At 36.5% G+C, this 12,659-nt stretch overlaps 2 protein-coding genes across 3 annotated transcripts in view; one reads left to right on the forward strand and one right to left on the reverse strand.

Annotated features, from left to right (window-relative positions):
* Window positions 1–1,256: 1,256 nt before the first annotated feature.
* On the reverse strand, window positions 1,257–8,728 carry LOC107045513 (zinc finger protein Xfin). Of its 2 annotated transcripts, XM_015267813.1 has the most exons (10): window positions 8,048–8,728; window positions 6,773–7,218; window positions 5,357–5,635; window positions 4,340–4,529; window positions 4,009–4,257; window positions 3,363–3,593; window positions 2,809–3,045; window positions 2,329–2,498; window positions 1,663–1,870; window positions 1,257–1,508 (listed from the first exon to the last, which is right to left on the reverse strand). In XM_015267813.1, the coding sequence occupies exons 1-9, from the start codon at window positions 8,372–8,374 to the stop codon at window positions 1,729–1,731; spliced, it is 2,271 nt and encodes a 756-aa protein (XP_015123299.1). In that variant the 5' UTR covers window positions 8,375–8,728; the 3' UTR covers window positions 1,257–1,508; window positions 1,663–1,728. The 2 variants fall into 2 exon arrangements, with proteins under 2 accessions (XP_015123299.1, XP_015123300.1); XM_015267814.1 differs by lacking the exon at window positions 1,663–1,870.
* A 92-nt stretch (window positions 8,729–8,820) lies between these two features.
* Window positions 8,821–12,659, forward strand: part of LOC107045515 (probable glutamine--tRNA ligase) — a 29,142-nt gene continuing 25,303 nt past the window's right edge. Inside the window, exon 1 of the mRNA XM_015267818.1 lies at window positions 8,821–8,878. The gene's annotated coding sequence lies outside the window, so the exon portion shown is untranslated. The remainder of the gene's footprint in view (window positions 8,879–12,659) is intronic.

The following is a 12,659-nucleotide window of genomic DNA, read 5'->3' on the forward strand; positions in this document are numbered from 1 at the left end:
ATCTAGTTGTATAGAAATTCAAATAAATGATCCTCTTTCGCTCAAGACTTCATAATTCCTTCTCTCCCTCTCCTTTATGATCAACTAATTTACAAATTAAGACAATAAGAAGTTGTATGAACGAAAATGGGATAATCAAGCGGATGAGTGAATGCAAAGGAGGTTTCATGTTGGATTTAAGATTGGGAACGCATCCCTGTTATCGACTGTTTCCATGGTATTTAGATGAAAATTTCTTTACCCACAGAGACGGCCTCTCGATTAGTTCATGCGCGCCACCGCTTTGAAACTCTGATCGAACAGTTCCCATAAACCTGAGCAATCTCCCCCCTATTATCTCTGGTACGACGGGTGACATTCAGGCCAATTCAGGCGTGTCTGGTAGATATCCACTATCTTCTAAAAACGCCAATTCGTGCTATTGGGGACGCTTTATAACAAGACGCCCTCTATGAATGCCTGCGTTAAGGGTGCACATCTACGAGACACAAGCAAATGGGGGCTTGGCGAGCGCGTGTGTGAATACCTCTTTGACGGCCATATTGGCAAAAAACAGCGCCCTCAACGATATTTCCTGTCCCAATTGAATCCACTTTATGAATTCATAATAGAATATTTCATTTTCTGTTTAATTCTTTATTTAGTTTCTCTTCACAATTATTAATTTTCGGTCCCTGTTTGTACGATGTTAACGTCCCGACCCAACGGAAGGAAGTTATTGTAATTTAATTAATGAATTACAAGGAAAGTTCCTAAAATTGGAATACAAGTCCAAAAATGAAGAAAACCTTAAAATTATTTGTTCAATGAATTGTAAAATGAAAAAGATCTTAAAGTTGTTAAAATCGTACACAAAAATTATAAAATCAAAATTAACAAGTTTTTATGCTTCTCCACACTCTCCACCCACTTCGACGTTTGATGAGTTACTCCAATCATCTTTAAAGAATACAAAAGCAAGAGACAGTGAGAAAATTGAATATACCCCACTCCATCAATTTAAATAATAATAATAATAATAATAATAATAATAATAATAATAATAATAATAATGACAATAATAATAATAATAGTCAGGATGATTAAAAAAATGAGCAACTTGTTTCAAAATCATTTCACACACACGACTAAACAACTATCCTCTATCTTAAAATTATTACTTTCTTATCGTTAATGGTAAATACGGAGTGATTCCCAAACCGCTGTTCTATTAACCTCAATTGTTTCTTCACTATGATGAATATAAAAAAATATAATTTCCAATGATAAAGCTGTTTATTACCTCGATAAATACTAATACCACTTACATTATCCACCAAAAAGACACTTTCCAATACTACCAATTATCAGCACTATTTTCAATCTCAATGACAATTCCAATTCTAATTCTAATTAAAATAAATGACACAGTGACAGGAATCTGTAATCAATGATCTATTCCCTTTTTCAATCGATCGAATAGAATAGATCTCGTTTTTACAGGAACATGACTCAATTAATTGAATCATCTGAAATATAAAAAAATTTTCATACAATTTTTATCAATTTGTCAAGCAATTGGACAGTGAAGTGGTGAAATTATTGAAGAAAAAATTAATTTCGTTAATTATGTGACTTTTCTACCCAAAAAATAACTGTACCGAGATGAATGAGTAATCTTACCACTTATCCACGGAATTTTCAAAACGGTGAATTTCTTTTTTACCCGATAAGGACAATAATTTAATGTTATTTCTCAGACTCATTAGGATGATCGGTTTTGATGTGATGACTAAATGTGTACTGCGTGATTCTTGGATGGGCTGATCTCAGGTGAGCCACAGCCAATTCACGAAGGACAAATGGCGATTGGCATACGCCACAACGATATCTGTGATGAGAATGCGATATTATTAATGAATGTGATGGAATTAATTGTAAATTCAGTGACAAAGGGATAAAACGGCCTGGATCTATGGATTATCTTGAAGATGAGTGGAATAGTTCCATATATTATCTCAAGTAATTTTCAATTGTATTTGTACTCCAACTTAATAATTAAATGGTATTTTCCTGTAGGAATTTTTTTTGCCAACATCAAAAAAGTCTCTTGAAATTTTATTGAGAAATCATCAACTATGAAAATAAGCTTAATCTCCAGGATTACTCTTGTTTAAAATGTCTTCGTAGCTTTCTCAACCATACCTCAGAAATTTAAAAAAAAAAATCAGACTGAGAGGACAGAAGCGATTGACATTTTCCCTAAAATATCATGATTTATACTATATGTTTAAGATAAGACGTTTTACCACTTTATCACTGAATCAAATGGTAAATATCATGTCATACCCATTCGCTGTTCTGATTAGAGTTCTTTTTACGGGGGCTGTGGGATTTTCCACCTCTTTAATCTCGACTTTGGGCTCCAGAAATGGGACGGAGGTACCTGAGGAGGTGTCTGATGGAGACTCTACGGTGGGGTCATTAGCATCATCGACAGGTTCTTTTTGCGATGATACCTGTGAAATTAAATTAATCAATTGATTGATCATATTGGTCATTAGATTATTTTCTGATCTGGATAATCGACAATCAAAACTTGACATTTGATACATTCATTGTTCGATCAATTATTTTCAATTGAAAGAAAGAAAGACGGTTCCAATTACATAGTTGCTTAGAAATTTGAAATGAATTCTGGAGGGATGTCAAAGCATTATGAATTGATGATTTGATGATTTGAATGGGCACAGAAGAATTGTGCTAGAATCTTCCATACTTTTCCAACGATTCTATAAAGAAAAAATTCATGCAGGTTGATCAATTTACCTTTGCTGAGGGTGAATGTAACCTCATATGTGAAGCTCTCGCCTGCCAGGTCCCGAAGAAAGTCAGGCACTTTGGACATTTAAATCTCTTCTGGTTCATACACTGATGAGTCACAAGTGAAAATTCTTTGAAGAATATCTTATTACATTTTTGGCAATGAAATGTTTTATCAACAATGTGCACTTTATCTTGGGGCTCCTCCTCGGGGGTTAAATTTTTCACTCGCTTATGAGAGACCTGGAAATTAAATCACAATTATTTTGATCTACAAATAAATTATGGAACGATTAAATTAATGGTCCTGTGAACATATAGAAAATTCCAATTGAGGTCTGTCATCTACAGTGTTACTTGTTAAATTATTTCGTCAGTGAGGGATCCTAGGAGGAAACTCTAACAGATCTTCGTGGTTGAATATTTTTAAGCTACCAAAAAAATCTCGCCATTTTCTCACAAAATTGTTCATCTTCTAGGTAAATACCTAATGTAATATTACACCAATTCTCAATTTTGGTTTTGATTTTTAATTGTCTGAGGCAGTGACGATGGCTTACCTCGTGTCTTTGTAGTTGCCATTTCTCCTTGAAACTTTTCCTACATACGGCACATGTGAAATTCTTAGCAGTTAAATTATCTGAGTGTGTTTGCAAATGATTGAGCATCGTTGTATGATCAGTGAACCATTGTTCACAAATTCCACATCGTGCAACATTCTTCGAAGAGTTAGTCGCTTGTCTTTTTGCAGGAGGTTGATCATCAAGTACGACCCCCTCTGGATCTAATATCTAAAAATGAATGAATCCATGAAATCAATTTTTCTTATTTCGACAAATCAAGTGCCTCGAAATGAAGAATCGATACAGATTCGTTTTACACGAAAGAAAAATTCTAAGCCATGAGTAAACACTTGTAATGATAATGAAAAAACAAATTGAATATAATCAAAGGGATTTAGTACTGAAGTGGTAAAATAGAAGCATTCGATTCCAAAAATCCATTTTTTTAATATCTCAGATAGTATAATTTATGTCAATACCTTTCTTTATAATACAAAGTGAGATTCAAAAAATTGTCCTGAAGAAAATCTGTCTGAAATTGTAGGACATTTATTAGGAGCTCTGTCTATTTTATCACTTCACTGCCGAATTATTTTTGTATCAATTACGGCAGTTGGAAACTTCTCATCAAGTCCATAATTACCTCACTATATGGTCGACTCCGTAATTTAGCTTCTCTTGCCTCCCTGGCCTCTCTTTCAGCATTCAAAGCCTCCTCTTGCTCGACACTCGTCAACGCCGGTGAAATTCTACTCTTCTGATTATGTTCACTCATTTTATGAGTCTCGAGACGTATCAGCAGTCCAAACGATCGACCACACTCCTCGCATTTGTGTTTTTTTGGTTCGTGAGTGCGCATATGGTTAGATAGAGCACTCTGTTGGGTGCAGACCTAAATCCCAAACATTATTCGCAATGGAAATCAAATGGGCTGAATTAAATTCTTATATTATGAGTATTTTCGTTAGGTTTACCTTTCCACAGGTGGGGCAGGTTAGTGATCTGATGCTCTTGATGAAATGCTCGCGTTTCACGCTCTCCAAGTCTTCCTGAGCTTTTGGCGAATTATCTATCTCTTCTGGAGGCTCTAGTATTTTTTCCAGAAAGTCCCCAGATTCGTGGAGTTGAGCGTGGCCCCGATATAGCTCGATATTTGGGAAAAATCTATGCAAAAGTGGTGAACACATCAAGGTTTATATTTTGAACAAAGTTTTACTCATGTATAGCACCTCTTCTAGATTCGTGCGAACCACACTTTTGAAAGATTTTGACATTTTCAATCATCAAATTTCTCAATTAAATTGTGTGAGAGATGTTTAAAATGTGAGGAAAACGGAAAAAGAATAACAATCATAGCATATCTTGCATAAAAGTGATATGAAATACATATTAAGTTTTTGGGACTCTAGCACATGGGAAAATTGTTTTAAAATATAGAAAAATGAAAAAATACATGATTCCGCTACTTTTTTTATCTTACGCTGACAAAACCGTTACAAACAAGATGATAATTCATAGGAATTAATTTGTCGAGCATGAAATTTCCTACAAATAAGCCAGGGGCGACGTTTTTCCAACTCCAACAATGCTTAAAAGTCCATCCTAGTTGGAAAATGCAAATAAAATAGGATCTTGACGACCTGAATTCCCCATTCATTCGATAATTTACAGGAGAAAAACCATCCTGATGATGAAATTCATTTTCTGACAATCAGGGCCCACCAGACTGTTTGAGACGTCAAAGTCCGATTTTAAAATTATAAAAGTTTTCAAATTCATTCATTAAAATATTTTTTTTACACTTTTCCTCGCTAAATATGACTTTATCTTGATAATAACTTTGTTTTGGAGAGAATATTAGGGGTCATGTTTTGTTAGAAACCTCATCGGCTGCAGAAAAGCTCTTTTGACATTTGAATTACGTGCATCTTTCTGAGTAGAATCCAGGATCACCGAAAATACCAAGTTTTATTACGTGGACAATAGTTTACCTATTACACAGCGAGCACCATGTGTCAGTTCCAAGTTCGATCGAACTAGCAAGATGATCCCGCAAACGATGATGCTTTAGCATTTCCCAACTTACAAACTCACGATCGCAACCATGACATTGTTTCACTGATTCCTCAAAGTCAAGGGTTACTTTCAAATGATCAGAGCCCTCGTGCTTTGCCAAATCTTCAACAGTTGGAAATACGAGGGAGCATTTGCCACAGGAATATTTACGAGGGCAATAAAGTGTTATGTGTTTCACTAAACTTTCTTTCGTTCTGAAAATTAGAAAAACCAGTAGGTAATTATATATTTTCGGAAATGCATGATACGTTTGCTTCTGCTAGTAAGTAATTATTACCAGAAGCAAGTGTATCATGGCTTCTGAAAAGATATAAAGATAGGATAATATTTAATAGTTTATAAAATTATAAGAGCAATTATTCAAGCATTAAAACATGAAAAAATGTCGTAGAACGATTTTGAGTTCTACTAAAAAAATTGGGTGGTGCCAGATGGTATGACCGTTGTTGGTTTTTTACCTACCCGTCCCAGTACCTACGCGGTACCCCAGCCTAATTCTCTACCCGCACTTCCCTCTAAGGTAACTTATATCTAACTCCACATAACTAACTCCACATGCACTGGGTTCGTTTTCCGGCGATGAAAAAATCTTTCATCACCGGGACTCAAACCCGCGCTGCTGGGACGCTTTGGTTTATAGGGCCAGTACGCTGACAACGAGCCCAAAGACGTCCTCATTTTGAGTTCTACTAATTTGTTCCTACCCATTTTTTCATTGACTATTTAATCACATTTGAAGATTGCATTTAGTTAGCATTATATGAAATTATATAGAAGAGAGTTGGGCAAAATGGAACAGTCAAAAAAACGACTGTTTGACGCAATTCCAGCAAAAAAAACTTTAGTAAATATTTTTTTATCCACTTTTTTTTTATTCTTGGGAGTACTGATGAGAAGAATAGTTTTCCATTCAGTAGAATGGAAAGTTATTGAGAAGTTTTGACAGGCAAAGATTTTGTCAATGGACTAATTGAAAAGAAAATGAAACAGCAAAATCCAAAGTCCAGACATATGATACTGAATTTCAATCGAATAATCCATTGATAAAATCTTCGCCCATCAAAACTTCTCAATAATTTTCCATTTTACTAAATGGAAAATTATTATTCTCAGCAGTACTGCCAAGAATAAAAAAAAGTTGACAAAAAAATAATATAAAAAAAATTTTTTTGCTTGAATTGCGTCAAACAGTCGTTTTTTATTGACTATTTCATTTTGCCCTACTCTCCCCTATGTCCATCACATTTGGAAAAGGGCAAAGAAAAAAAGGGATGAAAATATCCCGGGAAAAGTACACTTAATTGCGCTTGTATAATATAAATGTAAGATACCTGTAATAACTATTGCATGGTGAACACCACCATTTGGAGCTCAATTTGCTCGTTGGGGACAGTTCTTTACAATCGTTGATAGTTAGATTCCCAGTGAGCACTTGTTCCAAAATGCTTGTCTTCTTTTCCCCTTTCAGATCAGACTCCGTTCCATTTGTCTCGACTCCATCACTATCGGTGTTGTCATTTCCTTGATAATTCACCTCAATATTTTCATCTAAACATTCATCATTGACATCGACGGGGACAACCTCAGCTTTGGTGGCCGGAGACAGTTCTTCTTTAATCTGAACTTCACAGGGAAGGTCTGGTAATGGTTCGAGAGTTGCAGTAGTCTCTCTGATGTTTTGCTGATCAACTGGAGTAACGGGACTAGGTAATGGCAGTGATGCTGGCAAGGGTACCAGCGGCGGTGGTGCTCGAGGCTTTAGCATACACAATTGTGCCTGTAGATAATGAAAACATAAGTATAAAGAGTTGCGAGAAAAAAATACGTTATTCGTCGGGTTAAGGCCCGGGTGGATTGGTTGTTTTTATTATCTTGATAATCTGAAATGATCTCCAATTGCTATTCAGTTTTACGTAGCCGTGAAGTTTCTAAAAATTATGATTGCACAATGTACAATCAAAAAAAAAGCTGAACACTTTCAAAAAGCGTTTTTGAACAATATTGGAAAATCAACCCAATAGGGAGGAAAGTGGAAAATTAATAATTTGATGTATCTAATGGCTGTTATGTCGTCATTTATCACAGCAGTCAATCACTGTCAGATCGTTAGTTACCATGATAAATTATCCATCCACTATTTCCTCTCTATCGGACTTATTTCTTAATCTTTATTAAAAATGCTCTTCGAACATTTTCAGTTTTTTTCGACTTTTTTTGATTGTACAATCATAATTTCTAGACTCCTGCGTGATGTAAAATCCAATGGAAATTGTGATATATTTTGCATTATGAAGATGGAAAAATAATCGAAATAACGTTCGAAAGATAATCCACCAGGGCCTTAGATATACCAAAATTTTGACCCCTTGATGTAAAATCCAATGGCAATTGTGATATATTTTGCATCATGAAGATGGAAAAACAATCGAAATAACGTTCGAAAGATAATCCACCCGGGCCTTAGATATACAAAAATTTTGACCCCTTGGATATAATCCAACCTCTCTTAACAGGGCCTGTTAAATTTACTGGAAAATATCACAAACTTTCACTGTAGGAATTCTTTAGAAATCACTCATTATCAAAATTTTAACGGGGAAATCTACCTGACAAGGATCTGGTGAGTTTGCCATAGCATCCAGAAATATTTTCACAGAGTTCATATGCTTCCTCGCCAACAACTTCACATGCATTCTCCGGTACACATTTAGACAGTATTCCCTGAACTCAAAAACATCGTCCAACCTTGCAGCACAGAATTGACATATCTTTTTGGGCAGGGGATCAGTCTTGTACACCATAACAGGTAAACAAACCCTCAGTTTTTGGGCTACTCTTCTCTGTTTCCCCTCATCACCAAATATCTGAAACATCTCCATCTTCTCTTCGGCACACAGCCTGCAACTATTATCCGATAAACTCTCCAAAGACATCTTTTCCCAATGATTCACACTCTTGACTTGAAATCAATTATTACAATGGCCCTAACCAACAGCAATGGTATCAGTGGCATCAGACCGAAAAAGGCGAGATTTACTAGGTTATCTGAGAAGTGTTAATGCAATTGCTGATTGTCTGAGGTAGGTTATTGGGGTCTCCTAACCTCCTAGTAATTCATTCTATGAAATTCCGGTCATGTGATTTGTTCTAGTTGACTTTTACAATTTTTCAATCGTTGCTAGACGAAGGATTCACTTTCACTTGGGAATATCACAATGTCCAATACCACCTCAACACCACCCAACACCTTGGAAATAGTTGTTGAGAATTGAGCGCCCCTCCTGGCCCTTTCTCGACAGACACCTACACCAATGCACGAATGAGTGTAGTGGTGGACAACATGTCCACCACTACACTCATTCTTTGAGATGAGCAATTGGTTGCTCTCAAGTTCTTTCTGAATCATTGTGTGATTAACTCGGTTTTGAGTGAATTAGGTAAAGACTCAACTATAAGCCACAAAAAAGGTTTTCTGTCATTTTTTGCTTCCGAATGGAAGCATTGTAATCGTGCTATTTTCATATTCTGTAATTTTGATTGGAAATTATGTAGAATGGTCTGAAACGTAAAAATACGAAGTTTGGCGACCATGTCTGTCGGTGTCAACGTCCATCGCCACCTTTCCGGTGGCCAATTTTTGGAAAATTGAGTAATTAATTGGCTAAACTTATTCCAAAAAATCTGAAATTTTGTCAGATTATAGACCTTAACAAGGACTAACTCTGTGCAAAAGCTATATTCGTTTTTAAATCGTTTTTCGCTAATATCTTCGAAGCTAGTCAACCGATTTCAATTTTTTTTTCAAAATATTCGTTTCGATGCTTTCTATCCGAATCAATCAAAACATATATACCCGTTCATACAAAGTTTTCGGGATATTTCCGTTTTTCTGTTTTTTCATAAAAATCCTTGTAATCACTCTAGCTTGTGCAAAAATTGAGATATCAACTTGAAATTTGTACAGAATCTTCTTCTCATGATCATAACAATACTTCCTATTGAAAATGAGCTCAATCGCGTAGGTAGTTTCCGAGATATTCGACTTTCTCTGAAAACCTTTCATGTGCAATATCTTAAAAACTACGCAACCGATTTCAATTTTTTTTTCAAAATATTTGTTTCGATGCCTTCTATCCCATTCGGAAGCTTACTACCAATGGAATTGGTAGAAATGAAAGAAAGAAAAGGTGTTATAAAGTAACGGTCAGATGGGTTCGGCCAAAAAGGCTCGAACTCCTGCTTGTTTTCAGAGGCAATAATTTTTGAGATAATTGCACAGACGAAAAAAATTCATAGAAAAATCTAGCGCATTCGCTAGACCATTCCGTAGAAATTTCAGTGCACATCTGTTAGTTTTTCACTGATTCTTGAAAAACTTCGCAGCTTTTCTGCGCGTTTTGTTCAATAGAATTCGATTTTTCGATACAACTCATTCTATTGAGATATTTTTTATAGAAAATTCCTGCAAACACCTAAATGTTGCAATGTTTTTCCTTTCATTTTTTCTGTAATGAAGCAGAAGAGAAAAATTGGAGTGAAAAAAATTGGGAAAATTCATATCGAGAATTTCTACAGAAAATATCTCTGCATAATACGTTCTAGGGAAAGATCGAATCCTGTTGATTTTTTATACATAAAATAATTTCTATTGTATTGAACATTTCCTTTTAAAGAAACGCTGAGAAAAGTTACAGATTTTTTAATAGAATTTTATAAAAATCCAAATATAAGTTTTTAACGAATGCGCGAGCTTCTTTCTGGATTTACTTTTCATGCGGACATTAGAATATGAAACTGATTTTCAGTTCATCATATCATCTCGGACAATCTCGGATAATCGGACACTCTTATCCAGAATTAGAGATGCAAATGCGTCACATGACCCGTCATATGACGGTCACATGACGAGGCGTTCATGACGGCTGTCACATTCCCCCACCTCCTTCTGTGACCGTCACAACTTGTCAAGAAAAAATGACAGTCATTTTTCATCTATATAGATAAAACTTTATTTTTTTCTATGTCAATTTTCAGTTGAATTCCTTTTGTTATTGGCCTAATCCGCATTTTGAAATGCATGGAAATCACGTTTTTTTTCCATCCATATAAATGAAACTATTTTGTTTTATTCATGACCGTCACAAATTGGAAATTAGTTATGACCGTCATTATGCAACTGTATAGATGGTTTGACAACAATTTGATCACAAATGATTTGTGACAATCATTTGTAGTTGGAAAATTTATGTGTCACATGACCGTCACAAGACCGTCATTTTTTGATCATATGACGCGATCTAAAAAATGACGGTCATTTTGCATCTCTATCCAGAATGAATTATCAAGTGAAAATTTTTGTGGCAAAGTTCATGATTTAAGAAAATAGTACATTAGAGTACAAGGGCACAAATTTCGTTTTCAACGTATGTGTAGTTTATAGGCCGAGCCGAAGGCGAGATCTGTACAGTCGTCAAATTAAGTTCTGGGAGTAACTAGACGTTTTCTGGTAAAGTTGGGTTGCATGGGAGCAGGGTTGGGCAAGTAAATTACCTTAGGTAAATTACATGGTTTTTGACCGGTCATAAAGTAGGTAAATTACCCGGGCGAGTTGTCGGTTTTTTGACCTGTCAAAAACCTATGTGGCGCAATCTATTAGCACCTTGGGGAACCGGGAGATTGTTACCGAGAATACCGCCTGTCAGAGTTACAAGGGTCAAAATTCGAAAAAATCATACCCACTGAGGTTATGCCTCGCGAGGATCAATCGTCGCAAGGTCATAACTCGCAAGGGTCAAACGTGACAATCATAACTTGCGAGGGTCAAACGTCACAATCATAACTTGCGAGCGTTAAATGATCATAAGCTGTTGCAACAAAGACCAAACGGAATAGTTTCAGATTATTTTTTCTTAATTCATGATCATTCCACCCTTGTCATTGTTCTGCCTACAGGAGAGATAAGTTGAAAAATCACAAGAGTTAAAATTAAGACGCAGGCAAGCAGGAAAATCACAAACGATCAAGAAACAATCACAAAGTAGGTAAATCATAATGGTCAGTCAGGATAACTAGGCCGTGACCTGGTGACCTGTTTGACCCTTGTGAACCTACTTGCTTTTTTGTTTAAATTTTATGACCGTTGGAACCTTGTAATTGTACCGCCTGGCGTCCCCCGTTGACCCTCTTATTAGTTTCACCCTCCAGATTAAAGGATTGCTTCCGTTGTTTGACCCTTGCGACGTTTGACCCTAAGAANGCAACCCCGCGATCTGAGCCTCTACTTTAGTCAATCCTCTTTGGTACACACATTCGTTGAAAACGAAATTTATTACCGAGTGCTCTATAATATTTTATGTCAAGTCGTGCAGAAGTCGAGTTTCAAGCAGGCTGCGCGAAGCGCAGCGTGCGATAAACTCCACTTATTGCCCGGCGCGACATAATAGTATATTTCGTCACTAGGCCGAAAAAAACTTTTCTGGCGAANTAGGAGAATGGGATCGAAATGAACGACCCAACCCAACCTCTAGCAAGAAACGTCTAGTTACTCCCAGAACTTATTTTGACGAGTGTACACAAAGAGGATTGACTAAAGTAGAGGCTCAGATCTCGGGGTTAGACTGACCCCAAGCCAAAAGTAGTTCGACCCCAACGGAGGGATGCCGCCACGGTNAAGCAGGCTGCGCGAAGCGCAGCGTGCGATAAACTCCACTTATTGCCCGGCGCGACATAATAGTATATTTCGTCACTAGGCCGAAAAAAACTTTTCTGGCGAATATGAGTTTGCAGCCCGAGCCGAAGGCGAGAGCTGCAATCATATGAGCTAGAAAAGTTTTTTTTGGCCGTATGACGAACAGTATTTTTTGTTATGACGGNCGGGTAACTCGGCAGTAGCAGTCTCGCTGTTACAGGGATACTTTCGGAGTGGAATTTGTGTCCTCCTCGTCCTCAGCATGTTCTTAATGTTTTTCAGGTGATTCATTTGCTGGCTAATTAATATTAAGGAATGAAACACAGAGGGTGTGATGGAGAATTAAATTCCCCATCAATCGATCCCCGTTGCATCCCTTAATCTCTGTAACAAACAAATCCAAACTACGACAAAGTCATGGGCCAGTGAGAAAAATAATTTTGTTCTCGGCGCACAGTGACTTTTCACCATTCGCTCGCGAATTAAAAATTCACTTCTCCCCTCCTAATTGAGATTAAGGGATGAAAAAA

The sequence above is a fragment of the Diachasma alloeum genome, unplaced genomic scaffold (assembly GCF_001412515.2).
Source record: "Diachasma alloeum isolate Michigan unplaced genomic scaffold, Dall2.0 Dall_scaffold_00967, whole genome shotgun sequence".
NCBI classification, from domain to species: domain Eukaryota; kingdom Metazoa; phylum Arthropoda; class Insecta; order Hymenoptera; family Braconidae; genus Diachasma; species Diachasma alloeum.